This window comes from Pseudorca crassidens, chromosome 10 (genome assembly GCF_039906515.1).
Source record: "Pseudorca crassidens isolate mPseCra1 chromosome 10, mPseCra1.hap1, whole genome shotgun sequence".
NCBI classification, from domain to species: Eukaryota; Metazoa; Chordata; class Mammalia; order Artiodactyla; family Delphinidae; genus Pseudorca; species Pseudorca crassidens.
The window spans coordinates 50,631,833-50,652,405 of NC_090305.1; the positions used below are offsets into that span (position 1 = coordinate 50,631,833).

General features: G+C 43.8%; 1 protein-coding gene and 1 long non-coding RNA gene across 10 annotated transcripts in view; one reads left to right on the forward strand and one right to left on the reverse strand.

Moving 5' to 3' along the window:
* The window catches only part of LOC137232183 (uncharacterized), a 70,816-nt gene extending 60,940 nt beyond the window's left edge, over window positions 1–9,876 (reverse strand). For 3 of the 4 annotated variants that reach the window (XR_010946896.1, XR_010946898.1, XR_010946895.1), the window contains exons 1-3: window positions 9,706–9,876; window positions 3,647–3,763; window positions 692–902 (exon numbers count right to left, since the gene is read on the reverse strand). This is a non-coding gene — a long non-coding RNA (uncharacterized lncRNA). The remainder of the gene's footprint in view (window positions 1–691; window positions 903–3,646; window positions 3,764–9,705) is intronic. The other variant, XR_010946897.1, reaches the window with a different exon arrangement.
* CMC1 (C-X9-C motif containing 1) overlaps window positions 1–20,573 on the forward strand; it is a 130,000-nt gene that overhangs the window by 43,238 nt on the left and 66,189 nt on the right. Inside the window, exon 1 of one of the 6 annotated variants that reach the window (XM_067753560.1) lies at window positions 9,895–10,064. The exons of 1 other annotated variant lie outside the window; for it this stretch is intronic. In XM_067753560.1, the coding sequence (XP_067609661.1) occupies window positions 10,046–10,064 (19 nt within the window). In that variant the 5' untranslated portion in view covers window positions 9,895–10,045. Of the gene's footprint in view, window positions 1–9,894; window positions 10,065–20,573 lie in introns of those variants that run through there. 4 more of the 6 variants (XM_067753566.1, XM_067753565.1, XM_067753563.1 and 1 more) reach the window with 4 other exon arrangements.

Consider the following 20,573-nt stretch of genomic DNA (forward strand, 5'->3'; position numbering starts at 1 on the left):
ATGTCATACATTGGCTAGCATTTCCAACATTGTTTCTTTATTTAATATTGACAGTACTGCACACTGGACATAATTGGGAATTATTGTTCCCCATTTTTTGGAGTGGCCTCTCAAGGTGGTTTTATTTGCCTTGTAGTGGAAGGGAATATCTCTATACTTTCGAAACTGAGAAAATGGGCCACTCTTGGACCAAGAGATCAAAGAATCAAAATCAGAAAAGCGTCAGCACTAGAGAATAATGCTTATCAGGCCATACATCGCCCATTGTTCTTGTTTGTTACCAATAATAATTTGAAATTACAAATTCTAGGGAATTTCATCTAGTTGTGATAAAATTGAGCTTTTTATATAATACCATAATTTCTGTAAGGATTTTTTGCTGTCAATTTCTTTGTCCCAGTTAAAACTTTTCATTTTAAATTTGACATAGTGGCTTAGCTGTTATCTCTTGTATCTGGTTTAGAGAAGTTGACAGTTTCTTCTTTGTTTTTAACCTATTTAGTTTATGGGAGAAATATACTATCATTTATACTTAAACCCAACCTACAAAGCAAAACCAATCTACAAATTCAGGAAGGTGTTTTTTACCCTGAAAGTAAACAGGGCATGCAATTTTTCATGGTTAATACTTTTTATAATTGGGATACTATATACTTCCAGTATAATTAACTAAGAGTTGGGTTATTCATACCTTCTGAAAATGCAGCTTATGTTGCCCTCTTAATGGTAAATTGAAGAGGCTGTCATTAGCAGTATTTCACAGGTGGCCCCTTTTGCGTTACCTATCCAGAGCTTGAGTCAGTTGAAAAATGAAAAGACTGTGACAGTAACAGCAGTCACAGAAATAGGCAGAGAAATGGACAGGATGAATAGCCTAGAAATAGATCCTAGATAAGATAGAGCTGAAAAGGAAAAGAGAGGTTATTCAGTAACTACTTCTGGGAAAATAGTGTTAGGAAAGTGGGTTTGTTATTTGGAAAAAGTGGTCAAGTTAGATATTCAATTCCTACTGTAATAAGAAGAAATAAAGAGGAAGAAAAGAAATAGATGTAAAATAGAAATCTATTATTTAACCAACAGAAAACAGAAGAAACATAGAGGAGAGAATGAGTTATCTCTCGCTAAGAATTAAATAATGGGATAAACAACACAGAAAAATACTCCATATGTAAGTCTGTCAAATTAAGTAAAAGGAAAACAACAATTACAATAAATAAATGCCACAAACAGGACAGAAAAAGGCTTTATATAGAAAGATAATGTATAAATCAGTAAGGAAAATAGTGACAGCCTAATTTTAAATGGGAAATAATATGCACAATTCATAGGAGGACAATAAAAGCATGCAAAATATTTATCACTGCTAATGAGACTCAATAAGCTTTAACAACATGCCTGTTTGTATCAATTTAGCCAATATATTTAAATGACTTTACCTATTGTTGACAATTTATCCACAGTAATTGGCACAGTAATTCTACTTCTAGGAATTATCCTTCAGAGATAAACAGAGCTAGAGATGAAAGCTTTATTTTTAGAATATTTATCTCAGTGTTAATTTTAAACGAAAAATGAGAAACAACCTAAAACTTCAACACTAAACAGTGAAATAAAGTGTGGAATGTAGACTCAGGTCACAATAGGAAAAGAGCAGGCAAATAGTGGGCTGGGGACAGTAGTCTGTTCTTTTGTGCCTGGATTTTTATGTATTTCCAATGGCATTTTGCATAGTTAGAATTTGATGGTTGCGGAAAGGGTGACAGACATTCACACGGCAGCAGAGAAGTCAAGAATGTAAACTCTGGGGCTTCCCTGGTGGCGCAGTGGTTGGGAGTCCGCCTGCCGATGCAGGGAACACGGGTTCGTGCCCTGGTCTGGGAGGATCCCGCGTGCCGCGGAGCAGCTGGGCCCCTGAGCCGTGGCCGCTGGGCCTGCGCGTCCGGAGCCTGTGCTCCACAACGGGAGAGGCCACAGCAGTGAGAGGCCCGCGACGCAAAAAAAAAAAAAAAAAGAATGTAAATTCTGGGTCGGATTTCCACGGGTTCCCATTCAGTTCTGCTGCTTTATGATCTTATTCTGTGGGCAGTGAGGGAACCATTGCAGGTGTTTGTATTTATTAGGACAACCAATTTGAATTAGCTTAAACGAAAAGTGGTAAGCAATCAGCAAGTGCTTTTGTAGCCTAGATCATGTACAAGTGGATTGTCTTGGAGTACAATCCCAGGAGCAGGAGTGAGAGGGAAGAATGAATCAGGGGAGGAGGGAAGGATAATAACGTGGACCCATGTTACAGGTCACTGGGGCTGGATACCACGGGGCCTTCGAGGTGTCGTATAAAGTGTGCTTCAGAACTGTCTGCCCAGGGAATAGAAAGCAGGACATATTTATCCACTGGATCCCACCCACCTTGATCAAGGTGGGCCCCTGGGCACTAACTCCCTCTGCAAGTCGTTGTGTGTATGACAGCTGAGAGAGCCCGTGGATGCTCCACTCCAAGGTGTCAGAGGAGCGAGTGAGACACACGAGGTGCCGCCAGGTTGCACCTGACGATGGTTGAAACCTACAAAGCGCTGGTGGCCACAGCAAGAGCTGGGGCTGAGAGGGTGTACCAGACATGTCCCATACACAAGTCTTTGTGGCTCAAAGAAGAGTGAAGACACAGAAAGGCAGGAATAGAGCTGAACCTCAGTGAAAATAACCAGAGGTTCCAGTTCATCTGGATTTTCTCAGTCTCAAATGTCTGTATCTCTTTGGCTGAAAAGAGGCATCACCTTTTCTTTATATGATAGAAAGCTTGTCTCTTAATGGCTTCTACATTTTGCATCTTACAATTTCATCCTCAGGAAATAAACTGATGTAATTAGACCCGTATCTAATATGTCCTGAGGCAAAGCTTCATTGACTTATTTAAGGTCAGGCACCTTAAAGAGAGGTGTCATGTCAGGACATGAGGACACTGGTATTCAAGTATAAGCATTTATATAAAGTCCTTGGTATTCAAATTAATTTCTCCCTCCTCCAGGCTACCACATCACCTTCTCTCATGTTGGGCTGTAATTATTTGTTGATGTGTTTGTCTCTCTCCCTCTAGACTCTGAGTTCCTTGAGGGTAGGGACTTCATCTTACTTCTCTTTGTTTCCCCAGGACTAGCATGGTGCATGGTACATAGTAGGTTCTCCAGTTTGGAGGAGAAATAGATAATGAATTCAGCAAGTTTGTCCTTGTCAGGTTAACAATGCAGAGCTAGTTGGTGTATGTCACTAAAGTTCTCACTGCTTATTCCCTCTAAATAAGCAAAAGAACCTTGAGATGTTTTCAGTGCAGCTAACTAGGATGTCACTGATATTTCAGACTCAGTGTACAACAAAAAGCACTACTGTTGTTTGTCAAGTTTGTCAGCTCCTGTAAAAAAGTTTCCAAAGATCATAGCATCTGCAGGAGACCAACGTAAGAGATATCCAGTGTAAGTCATGTTGTATATTATCATGATCTTTATTATTATAAGAGTCTCTGACCCCAGAGAAAATTGTGGTCTCTCTCATAGGAGGCCACCCCAAAAACGATACACAGTAAAAATAAAACATAAAACACAGAAAGCCTTCTGCAGAGGTGAGAGGTGATTTTTTCACACTTTTCTTTTCTCACCTGATAAGTGATAGGGCACACTGTTAAATCTCCTTTGAAGGGTGCTTCACATAATCTTGATTTAAACATGTTGTTACCTAGATTTCAGTCCTGAAGGCAAAGTAGCTCTGAACTACTCTGTTAAAAAAACAAGAACAAAAACAAAAAAACTGAATATAGTGCAATAATAGTTCAAAAGATCCATTTTCTAAAAGTAAAAGATACTCATCACAGTAACAATAGCTAGAATTCAGGAACAGCCTGCTTTGTGGCAGAAAGCATCAGTAAGATTTGATATAGGTCATCTAACGCTCACATCAGTCATGCAGGGATAGTCTTATTGAGAAAACTGAGGCTCAGGTGGAGAATGACTTATCAAATGGAAATTAGACATACGAGAGGAGATGGGTAGGTCCATTCAACATGTGAATGAGTCTCTTAGCTTTCAAGTTGAACAAAAGCCAGATATGAAAGACTGCACACTGTATTATTACATTTATTAAAGTTCAAAAGCAGGCAAAACTAATAAATCCTCATAGAAGTCAAGAGAGTAGTTACTTTTGTGGGGTGGGGTTTGGATATGATGGGGTATCAGGGAACCTTCTAGATGATGAGAAATGTTTTATATCTTGACATGGATGGTGGTTCAAAAGTATGGACATATGTTAAAAACTCAGCTGCACAAATATTTGTGCCCTTTTCTGTATATAAGTTATATCTCAATAAAAAAAGTTAAAAAGAAGGGGAAATGGAATTAGAATTCAGCTCTGTTTAGTTCTAAAGGCCCTCTCCTTCCACTACATACTCTTTCTGCAATGTTTCAAATGTTTATGTTCAACACAGAATCTGACCCATTTTCCTGGGATAGTTCACAGAATAGTCTCACAGATACTTTAATAAACAATTGCAAATAAGTTTATATAGCAGAAATTGCAGAGTACAGGAATGATTATGAAAGAATGATATAGTAGCTGGGACTAGTTTATAAAGAGTTTTGTGAGCTCGTTAAAGGAAATGGTTTTATTTGCACAGGGAACCACTGAAGGATTTGATATGACAAGTTTTATGATCATATTTGACTTTGAGGGTGAAATGGATTAGAGAGGATGGATGGGTGGGTGGAGGAAAGGCCTGAGGACAGAAAGCGAGGTAGAAAGCTGTTGTCATCATCTCTGCAAATGTGATCTTGGACTAAGAGTGATGACAGTGTGGTTGTAGAAGAAATAAAGGTTGAGTGGAAGTTGTGATCAGTTGGATATGGGCAATGAGGGGCGGACAGGAGCTCTGAAGTGGCTCAGAGGGCTGATCCTGAGTGAAAGGGGTCCTATTTAACCACCAGCGAAACAGGGACAAAGTATATTCCTCTGGGGAGAGGCTAACACTAGGTCAGGTTGTCAGGGCTCCAGCCAAGTAATTTGGGATTCAGGGAAGAGCTGTTATGGGTTGAATTGTATCCCCACCAAATTAATATGTTGAATTCCTGAGTCCCAGTACCTCAGAATGTGACTTTATTTGGAGATATGGTCTTTCAAGAGGTAATTAAGTTAAAGGAAGTTCATTAGGGTGGGCCCTAATCCAATACGACTGGTCTCCTGATGAGAAAAGGAAATTTGGACACAGACATAGATTGAGGGAAGACCATGTGAAGACACAGGGAGAAGATAGCATCTACAGCCAGGAAGAGAGGCCTCAGCAGAAGCCAACCCTGCCAGCACCTTGATCTTGGGCTTCTAGCCTCCAACTGTAAGAATATAAATGTCTGTTGTTAAAGCCACCCAGCCTGTGGTACTTTGTAATGGCAGCCCTAGTGAATAGTACAAGTACCAACCTGGACTTCAGGCCATTCAAATTGGAGAGGGCACAGGCTGTGGTGTTCTGGGAGCTAAATCACAGCTCAGAAAGCAGACAGGGCCACCAGCGACCCTCAGATAGAGATCCTCTAACCAAGAACTAGTTCCAAAGTCTGTCTACTGGTAGGAACAGGGCTTCTAATATTCTTCCAAATTTAATTCTCAATGGCTCAAAGATCGGGCAGAGCAGAGCTATAGGTGGATTAAAAAGTATGGTCTTTCATGGAAACAACCTAAATGTCCATCAACAGATTAACGGATAAAGAAGATGTGGTACATATATACAATGGAATACCACTCAGCCATAAAAAAGGAAATAATGCCATTTGCAGCAACATAGATGAAACTAGAGATTGTCATACTAAGTGAAGTAAGTCAGAAAGAGAAACACAAATACCGTATGATACCACTTATATGTAGGATCTAAAATATGACACAAATGAACCTACGTGCAAAACAGAAACAGAATCACAGACATAGAGAACAGACTGGTGGTTGCCAAGGGGGAGTGTGTTGGGGGAGGGATGGAGTAGGAGTTTGGGGTTAGCAGATGTATGCTACTATATATGGAATGGATAAACAACAAGGTCCTACTGATAGCACAGAGAACTGTATTCAGTATCCTATGATAAACCATAATGGAGAAGAATATTAAAAGAGAATGTATAACTGAATCACTTTGCTGTATAGCAGAAATTAAAACAATGTTGTAAATCAACTGTACTTCAATTAAAAAAAATCACACACACAAAAAGGTATCGTCTTTGATTCAGAAGCTAGGCGGAGTTAGAAGCAAGCCAGGGCTGACTAACCATTTCAATTTCAAAACAATAACTGGATTTCAACTTAGAGCAAAAAGGAATGCTAGGGCTTCCCTGGTGGCGCAGTGGTTGAGAGTCCGCCTGCCGATGCAGGGGATGCGGGTTCGTGCCCAGGTCCGGGAAGACCCCACATGCCACGGAGCGGCTGGGCCCGTGAGCCATGGCCGCTGAGCCTGCGCGTCTGGAGCCTGTGGTCCGCAACGGGAGAGGCCACAACAGTGAGAGGCCCGCGTACCGGGGGGGGAAAAAAAAAAAAAAAAGGAATGCTAGATCCAGTCAGAATTGACTTGATAAACAAGATATTTGTTTGTACTTGCACATTCCTTGGCTATTAGACTAAAAAATAAATATATATGTATACATAAATATATGCACGTACACAGACGTTTAGTCTACACACCTCACATGCTCTGCCATGGTTCAGCTGCTGTCCTCGCTCCCTTGTGTCCTGCATCTTCTCCCTGACTTCCCCTTGGTCTCAGTATTGCTCCCCAGTAATGAGGGTCAAGGGCAGATTGACCCTCAGGAATAAATCACCATGACTTTCTCATTGGTCTGTACACATTTGTCAAGGAATGGAATCACCTGGAAATCCTTCTCGACTCCTTTTCTACTAAGTACAATTAGGAAGTATAGATTCTCCCTTTGCAATTACTCTCACACTCACCCTTTCTTTGTACATTTCACACACCTCAGTTCAGGTTATCATCTGATTCTGCCTCAACGACTGCAATAGGCTCCTTACTGTTCTGCTCAACTCCTATCTCTCTCCGCACCCCTGAAATCTGTCCTACAGAAAAATCTTTGAAAAACATCACTTTGACTACAATGCCATTTTTCTACTTGTTAGCGTTCAGCTGCTTATAACAACACATTCAAATCCTCTGCAACCTAATGTTTAAGGCTTTGGGAATCTGGGTTTTCTAATATTTTCAGTCTTATTTATAACCATCCTCGCTTCCCCATGTTCATCAATATGGTTTCGGGCGTCGCCCACCCCTGAGCCGCAGCGCAGCCTTGAGCTCCCCCTGCGCTCCTGCTCCTGTGTCCTTCTCTCTCTTCCCTCCCTCCTTTTCCACGCCCCTTCAAGAACAGCTCGAACCCCAGACACTTCTGCTCATTCTTCTAGCATGGTAAGCCTTCTTCTCTGCCTACCCTTGCCACCCATCTTTCAAGGCCAACCTTAATTTCTCCTTATCTTTGACGTCTTTTCTAACCGTCCTGGCACTCAATCTTCTGTGACAGCAACTGTGGGGCCGTTAGGGTCTCAATGCCTGAATCCCAGGATTGTGGCTGGATAACAATTGCTGCTCATTCCCAGGACTACGGACCCTCCTCCCTCTTCTGCTCCTATGGCAGTAAGCACCCCCAAATTGTCTATTCATAGTGTGATCCCTTAGGAAATTTCTTCTGTTTTGAATTGCCAATTGCCTTTTTATGATTTAACTTAAAAGAAAATGACTTCTCTTTCCCATGCAGATTGTAAAGACTGCCCCCACACGACCTAGTTTCATATGAGGGAGGAGAGGAATGCGCTATTGTGTACCAGGCAGTGATGTGCTGTTTTTGCCAGTGCTCCTAGTGTGATGGTCTAGCAGTCTGTTGCAGGAAGAGCTTCAAGACCCAAGAAAGGAGTCTGCCTGGAGTCGGCAACAGAGACATCAATGGTTTAATGGATGAGAGAGCTTACGTGTCTGAAGCAAGGTACTGGACCAACATCCCACCGTGTATGGCAGACAGTGGGCAGGACCTGGGGCCTGGGGCAAGTACATAGGAAGGTCAGTCATATGAGTAGGGTGTAGGTGAGGCAGGCACTGGCTGGGCAGGGGATGTACAGAGAGCAAGAGAACAGCCATTCTGAGTGGCCTGACCATACACTGATTTATGGGGCACACACCACCCATGATTTTACAGATATTCTTGCTTAGGATAAGGCTAAAGTAGAGAGTATTCATTTAGGTTTTTTCTTTTTTTAAGTGAGTTGATTTAAATAAAAAAACATTAAATAATAATGGTTCAAGTGATACTCAGTGATGGCAAAAACTGTGGAAGTGGTCCTTGAATGACTGAAAGAGTGTTAATGGTATTACATTTATTTCTCACAACAACCTTGCAAATTAGAAACTAAAGTCAAGAGAAGCGTTGGGACTTAGCCAACCTAGAAAGCTAACGGGTCATGAAGCAGGATTCAGGTGGAGGCATTTAGGTCTCTGATGCTTTCCAAGGATCCGCCTTTACCATGACACCCGTTTGTATAAGGAAGATTTTGTTTAACTACTTAAGTGTGTCTGACTTGTGTTTTTATACCTCACCTCATCTCCTCGAAAAGAGTTACTTTCTACATTAAATTCTTCACCTCCAGAATGAATTTGGTGTGCTTCTAAACACATTTATAAACATACCCAGTTTCCTGCCTGGCTGAGTGAAACATTAATTCTCCAGCTTGGCACCTCATTCTACAGCTGTAATAAGGGCCGTTATGCCCAAATAGGCCCTTAAACGGAAGACCTGCTGAGCAGAGACCCACTTTCCCAGCCCTGCTCCACCTCGTCAGCTTCTCTGCCAACTGACCAGGCGGAAGCAGCAGCAGGGGAGAAGGGCCTGCGTGTAGGTGGGGAGGGGATCGTTTTGAAAGCTTTAAATCCCTCACAGGGAAGCAGCTGCTCCTTGTTTTTCTAACATCTGTCCCATCTGTCCCCATCCGCATCTGTCCCCATCCGCACCTCACCCTTCACCTCACCCTTCGGGGGCTGGAGCTAGCTACACCTAGATACGACAAGGGAGCCTTTCTGAAGGCTGGTTGGTGAGTGGGTATGAGCATCATTGCTACTCAGAGTTTCTTCTACTGAGAAGGGGACAGTTGGGGTTCTTGAGGACGATGGCTATCACCTTCCTTCATTTTTTTCTCACAAACATGCAGCTTTAATTGCCAGAGTGGGGATTTGTAGCATCACCCAAGTCGGTCTGTGCGCCCTGAGGGTATCATTTCACGAGACAGAGGTACCCCTAACGCCCACTTCCTAATTGTAACCTCCAGGGGTGGCACAGGCTTCCGATCGGGGGGGGGGCCGCGGAATCAGGATGCTACACACAGTGCAAGGATGCTGCACCACCTTTAAGTGCCGCTCGCCGCATTTAGCAGCGTGCTGCCCATACCCGGGTTCCCCGCCAACACTGTGCGCCTCGGGACTTAAGGACCTTATTTTTATCCAGTTATTTCCCTCTAGTATTCAGAACCGTGGCTGGAACCTAGCAGGCATGAAATAGACACTTATGAATGAATGAACGTTAACGAAGAAAAAACAAAGGAGCAGTCTGTTTCCTTTGGTTCGAAGGCGGGAGTGCAGGGAGAGGCTTGGACTTGAACCGACTCGCCCCGGGACGCGCATCCCCCGGGCACGCTACTTACAGGATGGGCCAGCAGGCACTCCCTTTGGTCCCCAGCGCGCCTGCGCGGTCCAGGCGGCCCCCCGACCCCGGGCGCGCAGCGACGCGCCCTCCCCGGCCCTTCCCTCCAACAAGTCCTCTCTCACTCGGGTCGGGGTTGAGCGCGGGGTTAGGTGTGCGCAGGCGCAGTGGGCGGCGGAAGTCGCGACCAGGAAATCAGAGGGGTAGGGGCCGCCCAGTTTTGCGTAGGGCCCCGCGCTCCTCCTCCTGATCCCGCGTGCCGCCCACCGCATCTCACGTGGGGCCCAGCCCCGCCCCACCTGTGCGGGCGGCCACGCGGCTGCCGCCTCCCGCGCGCGGACATGGCCCTCGACCCCACAGGTACGGGGCGGGAGGCGGGGGTTACGGATCCTCGGGGGCGTGCGGCGGGCGTGGGGCAGGGGGCGGGCTGGAGGTGGCGCGGCGCAGAGGCCGCCCCGCCCTCCCGCGTCCCCGGCGCCCGGCCCGCCGGCCCTCGGCGGGAGGGTTCGGGGATGGTGGTCCGACTGTGGCTTGCAGACGTTTCCCCTCTAGCGCCTGCTTCCTTGTCATCATGCTCTTTGCACAGTTTGGGGCACAGGCTCCTTTAAATATCTGTGGTCCGACTTGAACACACCGGTCAGGACGAGGGCCCGTTTCTCTGGAAAGTGTCCCCGGACTCCCGGTCCCGTCCCCTTGACTTCGGCGCGCCCTCCTGGTGCTGCGCGGCGTCAGTGCCCGCCTCCGACGCCGTCCTCAGGGGTCCCCTGCGGTATCCGGCGCGAAGGATGCTCGCAGAGTTGCGGGTCTGGGGAGAGTGCTGATTGGCTTTAGGACATTCCCTTCGTTTTATGGATGTGAAAACTCAAGGCGGTGGGAGGAGGAATGGCTTCCGACCTTTGGAGAGCAAGAAGTGAAACAGCCCCTTTGGTGACTCAGGGACAAGGAAATAGACGTGTAGCTGACAAGTCTTGTGGCTGGGGGAGCCGAGTCCGGGTGGGACTCAGAATCCCACGTCCAGCCCGGGCTGCAGGCCGTGCTGCCGGCCGTGCCGCCGTTTGAGTCCTTATGGAGTAAACAGATACTTGTTGCCACCTCACTGTGTGTCGTGTCATGTTCTAGGCCCTAGGAAACTAGTGTATAGGACAGAAAGTCCCTGCTCTGTCTAGATCTTGTGTTCTAGTGGTGGAAGAAAGAAGGCAGCACCCCTCTCTCCCCGTTACACACTTTTACAGATTGTGGTAAACGTGAAGAAAATAAGCGGTGACAGAGGTAGATGGTAAAGCGAGGACCACTTTAGGTGGAAGGGTCAGTGAAGAGCACTAGGAGGAAGTGTCATGTGAATTGGCATCTGAAGGACCAGAGAAAGCAGTCCTGTAAAGAGGTAAGGAACCAGTATGCTAAGGCGCTCCAAGGTGCAAGTGCTTAAATGATTTGATTGCAGTGAGGGCCAGAGTGTGGAGGAGATCTGTCAGGAAAGATGCTGGGAAGGTAGGCAGAACCTGGATGCTGCAGGGCTTGAGCGGTGATAAGAAAGCATTTGGACTTTTCCTGATGTTATCAAAAACGTGTGGAAGGTTTTAAAGAGGGCAGTGACATAATATGATACTTTATGCCTTTACTACCCTGATAGCAGTGGTAGCATTGTAGAGGGGCCCTGAGAGGAAGGTTAAGATGTTAGCAGCAGTCCAGGCCAGATATGTTGGTATGTATTGGCCTGGGCTGGTATTAGGAAGACATGGAAAGAAAGACAAAGCTTCGGAAGATGTTTTGGAGGAGAAATTGACAGGACTTGCTGTGGAATAGAATAAGAGTGGTGAGCGAAAGGGAGGCATGAAGAGTAATTCCTAGGCTCTTGACTTCAGCTGGGTGGCTGGTGATGGTCCAGTCTAACAACATGATGCTCATTGGAAATTCAGATGAAAGCAGACATGGAAACAAAACTGGAATGGAAAGTAAGAAAGTGGACTCAGCAAGTAGGACGATTTTTTAAATATTTCTTTGTTTAAATATCAGGACACAAATGTATTGAAGTCAGCTTTTTTCTTTTTAAACTTAATTTTTGTTTAGTTCATAGGTTGAAACATAGGTTCATATTTTGATATTCCTCTTGCTTCTTACAGTACACAGTGGTATGTTTCTGAGATGAGTAGATATGCCAAATGAAGCTTATATAGCAAAATCTGTTTTCTCATTGGTTTATGTTAGGTTTTAAAAAATCTTCATACAAGTTTGATTTTCATTTGGCAGCGGCTTTTAACTAACTGCCATTTTAACAAACTGTCCATTTTTCTCAAGAAATTCTGAACCCAACAATGAAATGCAGGTTGCATACTTACATGTAGTTTTATTTAAGCAATTTTCCTTTCTGTGAATGTAGAGGCAATACCAGCAGTCTTTGGAAGCTTATCAGCCATAATTACGTTCCCTATTTTCTCTTACTATTTGAGTGCAAAGAAGAAAAGCTGGAGGAGAGTCCAAAACACCCAGGGAAAGTGTGAGGGAGAGAGAAATTTAAAAAAAATACTAGTTGCTGTTTGCACTTGCAGATGTTCAGAATTACTTTGCCCAAGCCTCTGGCGGTTTAAAATAGTCCATGGGCAGTTCTAACATGCAGAGGAGAAACACAGCTCTGAAATCTCCCAGGTTTATTGACTTGATCTTCAGCTTTGTTTTCTTATCAGCCTAATCTCCCTGCTCCTAGGGAAGTTCTCCCTACATCTGTAGCTGTAAACAGGACCTTTGATCACATAGTAATGATTCAAGAAATATACAGTATAGTTCATTCTCCTATAAAAGGACTTAAGCAGTTAGTCTTATTCCAAGTTATAACTTTACCAATTTATAACTCTTTCTGCAAGTATTGTATTTATTTTAAAACTCCAGTCAAGCTTAGGTGATTGAAATTTTAGAGGTTGTTTATTGATCACCTATAGAAAGGGTGTTACAAGTGGTGCTTGTTGAAGCAGAATTTCCAGAAAGGTAGAATGATTACTTATGCTAATACAAAGTGAATATGTGTTGAAGATTTTCTTCAACTCAGTAATTAGTAAGGGAACCAGTAAAATGTAAAAAACACTCCAGAAAGCATTGAGAAGGTAGATGCTAGAATATGTCATAGATTGTTGGCTTAGATAAAAGCTGGTTAATTTAAATAGGACCATAAACTGTCATTTTGGGCATTATCTTTCCCACTGGTCAGATATTATTTCTATCTCTGTTGGATAAAGTTCTAGAATTTAACCTCTGCCCCTAACGAGTTGTAAAATAGCCCAGTCATGGGAAGTCCAGCCCAGTGCTGTCCTGAAAGGACACCCAGTTAAGCCTTTGCTGCTTCCAGAGTCCAGAGAAATCATCTGACATGATTATATTCCCAGATGACAACTCACAGGAACCTGGGCCTGAGAAGTTTGATTTCTTACTTTTTCTAACAACTGGAAGAGATTCCCTTCTCCTCTGTTTTTCTTCTACCTTTTCCTCTTTGAGCAGGGTAGGAAGTTTCCCTGCCCCGTCTATTAGGGTGGATTCACAGTGGGGGCAGCAGGAGAGAATTTCCCGTAAGTGTGTGCGTGTGTCTCCCTTCATGGGTGTTTTCTTCCAGAAGTCTAATAAGGGGAAGAACGTGGGGAAGAATAAGGGGAATCCGTGAGTAAGATGTGTGTATCTTGGGAGGATGGCATTATGGCGGCTCTTGGAATACTTAGGTTGCATGGGTTCTTTTAGTGGTTCCCAAGGAGATGGAGGTAGATGAGCTTTAGGTATACCAGCACACTCAGTCACTGGAAGATTCTGCTTTTCAAGTTAGACATCTAAACGGTTGGGAGAATCTTTTTTTTTTCTTTTTCTGAGCATTGTGTGATTAATATGGAAAAATACTATAATGTAGTTGATTAGAAAATTTTTTATTTTTTTGCTTCTGTGTTTTCACAGTATCTGGTTACACACAAATTATATTCAAGTTGAGAGCTAAAAATCTGACTCCCACGTTTTATGCATTGCTAAGCTCAAATCATGTTTGCACTAGAAAATATATTGCTTTTGTCTCATTAGATTAACAACCTGAAACTGTTCTCTGAAATTTATTTATTTCGGCACGTGGGATCTTCGTTGCAGCATGCGGGATCTTTCATTGCGGCGAGCAGGCTCTAGAGCACATGGGCTCAGTAGTTGTGGCCCACGAGCTTAGTTGCCTGACCAGGGATCTAACCCAAGTCCCCTGCATTGGAAGGCGGATTCTTAACCACTGGACTGCCAGGGAAGTCCTCTGTTCTCCGAAATTTAAAAACGCTGGCATTAGCAGAGAGCACAGGAAAGAGAGAAGCATTGAAGTCAAAGAGGGATGTTTTTGGAGGCCCTGTGGGGTTTGGACTGTGATCATGCAATGTCTCCTAAACCCATTGGTGGAGTTTGAATTTTATCCAAGAATAACAGGAAGACACCGCAAGTGCAAGAGTGACAGGTAGAACTTTCCTTCATTGTGTGTTGATCTGACTTTTATTCAGAGCCCAAGCGAGATCTCAGCTGAACCGTCTGCATTGGGGCATCACACCTGGAGGCATGGGAGGTCCGTCCCTCGTGGGTGGTTGTAATTTTGACCACCCGGCCAAGGTCTTGTCCCATTTCTTTGCTATGTTTTTTCCTCTCTTGTAATTAATAAGTAATTGAGCCTCCATTGATTTTTGCCTGATTCAGTCTTTCCTATGATGGTTACAGAATGATGGTTTTCTACCTCCAGTGCTCTCTCCACGTTTATTAGATGGTTGTTGACATTTTGCTGTAGACAAGAAACTTACAGATTTGTTACTGGTGTGGACTCATGAATTTCTATCTTCTCCATGGTTCATCATTTGTTACCATGTGTAATTATTTTGGTACTCACGTTTTCTCAGATTTGGCCAGTGAGAGTTCGTTCAAACCAGCTTCTGGGTCCTTGGGATGTGCTCCCGTCATTTTTTGAGCATTTCCTTTTTTTTTTCTCACACAAGATATCTCTGGCTTCTGTAGGGCCTCCCCTGGCCCAGCCATAGAATTACTCATTTCTCAGACAAGCTGTGGTTCCTTTACTTGGGCACGGTATTGAGGAACGAGATTCGGGCACTTGGGCACCACTTGGGTGTTTTATGTGCAGATCATTTATTCATGGAGTGTTCTTAGGAAAAACCTGCCAGGGAGGGAGGGGAACAGGAGCAGGAGGGGAGGAGGCTGAGTAAGGGTGTGCTGCAGGGCTTGTCCTGCTTTGGAGGCAAGGGAACTGGGCTTTGTGATGCCTGTCAGCCCAGGCCTGCTGCAGGGGTAGGGGGAGGGGACCCCGAGAAGGAAAACCGCCAAGTGCTCCCATGCCCCAGGGCGGTGCTGGGAAGGTTGCAGGTGTGATGCTTCAGGTTCTCTCCTTCAGGAGGTACCTGTGTTCCCCGCCACGGGAGGGACACCAGCTCCATCCTAAAAATAACTTATGTGAGTGTTAGGAACCTTAGTTTGGGTAGTGAGAGCTTGGATCAGGTAGGCAGGTCCGGTAGGAAGGGATACCCTTGCACACATACATAAATACACATAGATGTGTGTACTGCGTCCAGGTGTAAAGTGTCTCGGGGTTGTGGTAAAAAAGTTTAAATATACCTAACATGCCAAATTGTTTTTGTTTTTCATCTAGGCCATTTGACATGCTATTCCTTCTTTTTGGAATTTTTCCCTTTCTGCCCCACCCCCACACTTATCTAAGTCTTGTTCATTTTTTAAAAAAATTAATTTCAGAGGATGCTTTCCCTGATGGTCACCACCCTCCAGTGTTTTGCAAATTTTTTTTTAATATTTGGAATTTTAAAAACCACCAAAATATCAAATAACCTGGGTATGGAGTTTCTTTCATTCTAATCTAGAGTTTTTTCCTTGAGAAATGGAATGAAACCTATAGACGGGGTATGTCTATATGTATCACATAACTTGAGAGATGAAGAAAAATCTGATGTGAAAATGGGAATATTTCCTTGCGTGGTGACCAGTAAATGTCTTTCATATGGTTCCATACCTTTATATTAGCGAAAGGATGATTAGAAAGGATAGGCCAGTTAATTACACCTAGACTGCAAGACATTCTCCACCAGCCCCAGGAGGCACTGTACTGTTACGCATTTAGCACCGAATTGAATTTGGGAATGAGTAGGACTGACTTGTTTCAGACTTTGCCAGTAACCTCAGGTCCTTTAAGAATTCTGAATGGCATAATCTGAGATTTGAGGATGAGGGGCAGGGAGAGTAAGATGTATCAGAAGTTGAGGCTGCTTCAAGCCTTAAACTTGTATGTTTTTAAATACTTCCAGCTGGTCTCAAGGGGTTCTTGACTCAGCACGGAAAGTTCATGTTTCATTGACTTGATTAGTATGGTTATTTATCTCTAGGGGTGTTAATGCTATATTTTTAGGAAAGTCTAGGTGTATAGATGTCAAAAACGCAAGTACCTTAGACTTGATAGAAGTGGGCCACACAAAATGTGCCCAAATTTGATTCCCAAATTAACCTTCTCCCCCCACCAGCCCCCATTATACTTTTACATTCGTAAGTAAAGAGATTGAGGGAAAACATTTTTAAGAACGTGGTGTTTACTATCCTGCATTGTGATTTTGCTAAAGAACTGTTACTGGGAGGTTTTCCAGATTAAAGGATTTGTTAATTAACTAAATATGATTAATGGAAAGACAGAGTTTTAAATGTTTATGCTGCAGAATAAGGTACATCAGTGTATAAACAGTCCTTAGCATGTTGCTTGGTACATAGTAGGTGCCTGATAAGTGTTTAACAGAATGAATATCAAATGAATGAATATATTTTTTCAACTATTTGTTAGTATAATGATTATCAAATATAGAAAATTTAAATACATGTGTCATTTATTAAATAGTTTTATTGCATGTTTACTATATGCTAGGAGTTGGAGTTATGGAGGTTAATGAGACATGGTCTCTGACCTCATTATACTTAAGTTTCGTGCAGTGTTTTTTTTAAATTTTTTTAATGTCTTCCAGTCACTTAGGCTGGACAGCCAGGTGAGGGAAGGGGTCTTGGGCTATGCCCCTTAACCCTTGGGTGTCTGGCATGATACGCCTGTTTTCTTTCTTTTTAAAAATGTATTTATTTTATTTTTAAAATTTTTGGCTGCGTTGGGTCTTCATTGCTGCGCGTGGGCCTTTGCTAGTTGTGGTGAGCGGGGGCTACTCTTTGTTGTGGTGCGGTGGCTTCTAGAGCACGGGCTCTAGGCGCACGGGCTCAGTAGTGGTGGCTTGCAGGCTCTAGAGTGCAGCCTCAGTAGTTGTGGTGCATGGGCTTAGTTGCTCCGTGGCATGTGGGATCTTCCCAGACCAGGGCTCGAACACACGTCCCCTGAATTGGCAGGTGGATTCCCAACCACTGTGCTACCAGGGAAGTCCCGTGCAGTGGTTCTTAATCTAGAATCTGATATTGGAATTATTTGGGGAGCTTTTAAAAATACCAATGCCTGGGTGTTACCCCAGCATCTCTGTTTTAACTGGTCTAGGGTGGGACCCAGACATCACAATTTTTAAAAGCCCTCTCAGGTGTGGTTGTTAGATGCAGCCAGAATCAAAAACTTCTGGTACCAAACCCTGTCTTAGTCTGCTTGAGCTGCCATAATAACATTCCATAGACTTGGTGGCTTAAACAGTGAACATTTATTTTCTCGCAGTTTGGGAGGCTGGGAGTTCGAAGTCAAGGTGCAGACCGATTTGGCTACTGGTTCTTCCCCTTCTTTACAAGGCCACCTATCAGATTAGGGCTATACCCATATGAGCTCATTTAACTTTAATCACCTCTCCAGCTACAGTCATTTTGGGTTTAGGGCTTCGACATGAAAATGGTGGTGGTGGGGACACAGTTCAGTCTGTAGCAACCATTGATCTAGCAGGAGAAGATTTCGTAGGTAGTGTGCTGTGCTGTGTTCTAAGTCCACGTGTGATTAGAGCCATAGCATTTGTGCATGAAACACCATGGGGTTAGAGGGTGGAGAATTCGCTTTCAGGTGCTGGGGTCAGGGAGCACTTTGGGTAGAACAAGAGTTGAGTGTGATGTTAAATAAGTAAACTTTGATAAGGAAATAAGAGGTAGGAGATGGAAAATAAAGACAGAAGATTGAGCTTGAGTTTGACTTGACTAGTGATTTGCTGGGTGATGATGCAAGATTGCTTTGAGCTTTGTAAGCCTCAGGTTCATAACGCCTGCTCCTGCCTGTGATGGCGTTTGTAAAATGATCCCTTCTGCCACCACTTTTTCCTTTCTTCTGAAAATATTTATTGTGCTTTTTCTGTGTACTATATAAATCTAAGCTGGCTTTTTTTTTTAAGCTAAGAAGGAGAATATAACCACTGGGGTGGCAGAATAAAGATTTAAACTATACTTTTTTTTTTTTTTTTTTTTTTTGCCGTACGCGGGCCTTTCACTGTTGTGGCCTCTCCCGTTGCTGAGCACAGGATCCGAACGCGCAGGCTCAGCGGCCATGGCTCACAGGCCCAGCCGCTCTGTGGCATGTGGAATCTTCCCGGACTGGGGCACCAACCCGTGTCCCCTGCATCGGCAGGTGGACTCTCAACCACTGCGCCACCAGGGAAGCCCTAAACTATAGAAATTTTAAGTTGAAATTCTGATGCTGGTGGGACTTGGGAATTACTAACAGGTACTTGAAAATGTGGGCCGAGTAGATTTGGAGATGTAGGCAAGCACTGAGAGCACAGCATAAAAAGTACCATTTTTAAGGTGGAGCCTTGTGGGATTGCTGCAGGAGGAGTAGGAGCAGAGCTTACCTAGGGAGTGTTTATACTTTTTTCAGTGTTACCATAGTTCAGAATATTTTTGAGACTCCTTTAGAGTTTGCTTTCAGCCTCTACAGTACACATATCTTAATTATTTATCTTAATATCCTCATTTTGATAAATTTTTGTTCTGAAGGTGAACTTGAATTTCAGCCAAGGTTAGCCAGAGGCAGTCTGGTGAAGGTGGTAGGAAGAAAGTTGTATTGTGGAACTGGTTTTAACTCAGAACTCAGACTGGCTCTGTAGGCTATCCTGAGAAAGATGTGAGTGATTTAAGCAAGGATTGAATCTTTGAAATAAGTAAATAAGGTCTCAATATAAAAATAATTCCCTTGCTGTGTTATCAAAGTGGTCCATGTGTTTTGTTAAATTTTATGAACTATTACAAGGTGGAGGGGAAGAACTGGTAGAGCTAGTGTGGCCAGAGGCATTGAGGAGCATTCGTAAGGATGCAAGTAGCCCACTGTGTTCCAGACGGACACCGGAGGGAAAATAAATCAGGGGTGTGTTGCTGGGAGGCCCAGGCATGCTGTCATTTATTCCTTCTGTTTCCTGTAATAACACGGCTGATTTTCTATTAGGTATCAATGGGAGATTGTGCTTGTAGCAAAAGACAGTCTTGAAGTTTTACCAAATAAAGTAAATGTGAAGCCTTTTCATTTAAGACATTACGGCCACAATGGAGATTGCAGTGCTTTTCTAAAATTGGCATGTCTTCTTGCATAAGTCGATTTCCTGCTTTGGTATACTTTTAGTCTTGTCCCTTTCTGGCCTCATCTTGGTTAAAGTAATGTGGGTGGAAGAGGAAGTTTTCACACCTAGCAATCTGCAGAATCTGAGGTCCAAGAAATAGGTGCTTTGGGGAAATGGGCACATGTGGTGTGAACGAGGTGGTTACTACCAGTGGAAGCTGATAGGACAGAGGAGTACAAATGTAGCACAATGATTGTGGGAAGTCCGTGGTGTGTGACCCAGAAGCAGAGCAGAAATAGGCACATCTGCTTCATTGATGTGCTTTCTGGGTTTTGTAAGTTTGAGCTTATAAAAAGATTCTGTTGTTACTGACTGACCTGATATTTGATGTTTATTCTCTGTGAAGGTACTTTTCAGCCAACTGACAAATCAGTCCTTTTGCTTTTTTTTTTTTAAAAATAATTTTCTCCATGGTCAGAATCATTTAGCTTTACTTTCTGATCAAGAAATGTGAAGTTTTGAATTTTGCTTGTTCAAAACGATGCTTCTGAAACCAACAATCTTCTTGTCCAAGGGTTCTTTCAGGCTTCACCGTGACTTTGGAAGCTCACGGGACCTTGTTTGCTGAAGTCCTCTGAAATAGGCCACTGCCCCAGGTGAGGGGTCGGGTTGTGGAAGAAGATTTGGGGCCTGCCCTTTTATCAGAGGCCTGGGTTATATCCCCTCTGTGAGTCTCCATTTTATGTGCAAAACAGAATCCAGATACTTAACCTGAGGGGCCTTTAAGAAGACTAAAGGGTGTTCCTGGCCTTCATCTTGAGGTTTCATAGCCAGAGGCTGCTGGACTGTTAGGGGGAAAATCTTTCCTGCTATGGAATTTCTTTGTTTTGTCAATTCAAGTGTGGCTTGAAGGGAAGACGGTGGGAAAGGGACACTGATCTTCCCTGTTTTTGTTTTCCCAGTCTCCATACCCCTGCCCACCCACCCCTTTTTCATATTACACTGTCGCTGTAGAAGTGGGTATGACCGAGCTGGCAGACACAGGGAAGTCTGGTTGGGGCATCAGTGTCTTTGAGCACTGAGACCGGAGTCCTCCCGGGCTCCTGGTGTGAAGCACGCAGTGCAAAGCTACCAGTGGAGAGCTCTGGTCCTGCTGTATTGTACACAACGCTATCTGCCTGGGCCCTTCATTTGGAGACTCTTGGTAGCTGGTATAGAAGAGGGACTTAAAGTAGAAACCATTGCTAATAAGAACAGTTTTGCACATTTACTACAAACATTTTTCTTATTTTTCCTCCAGTAAACAGTAGCATGGAAATGTCTGCGGGAACAAGTAAGTGCAGCTAGGAGGTTCCAAAAAAGA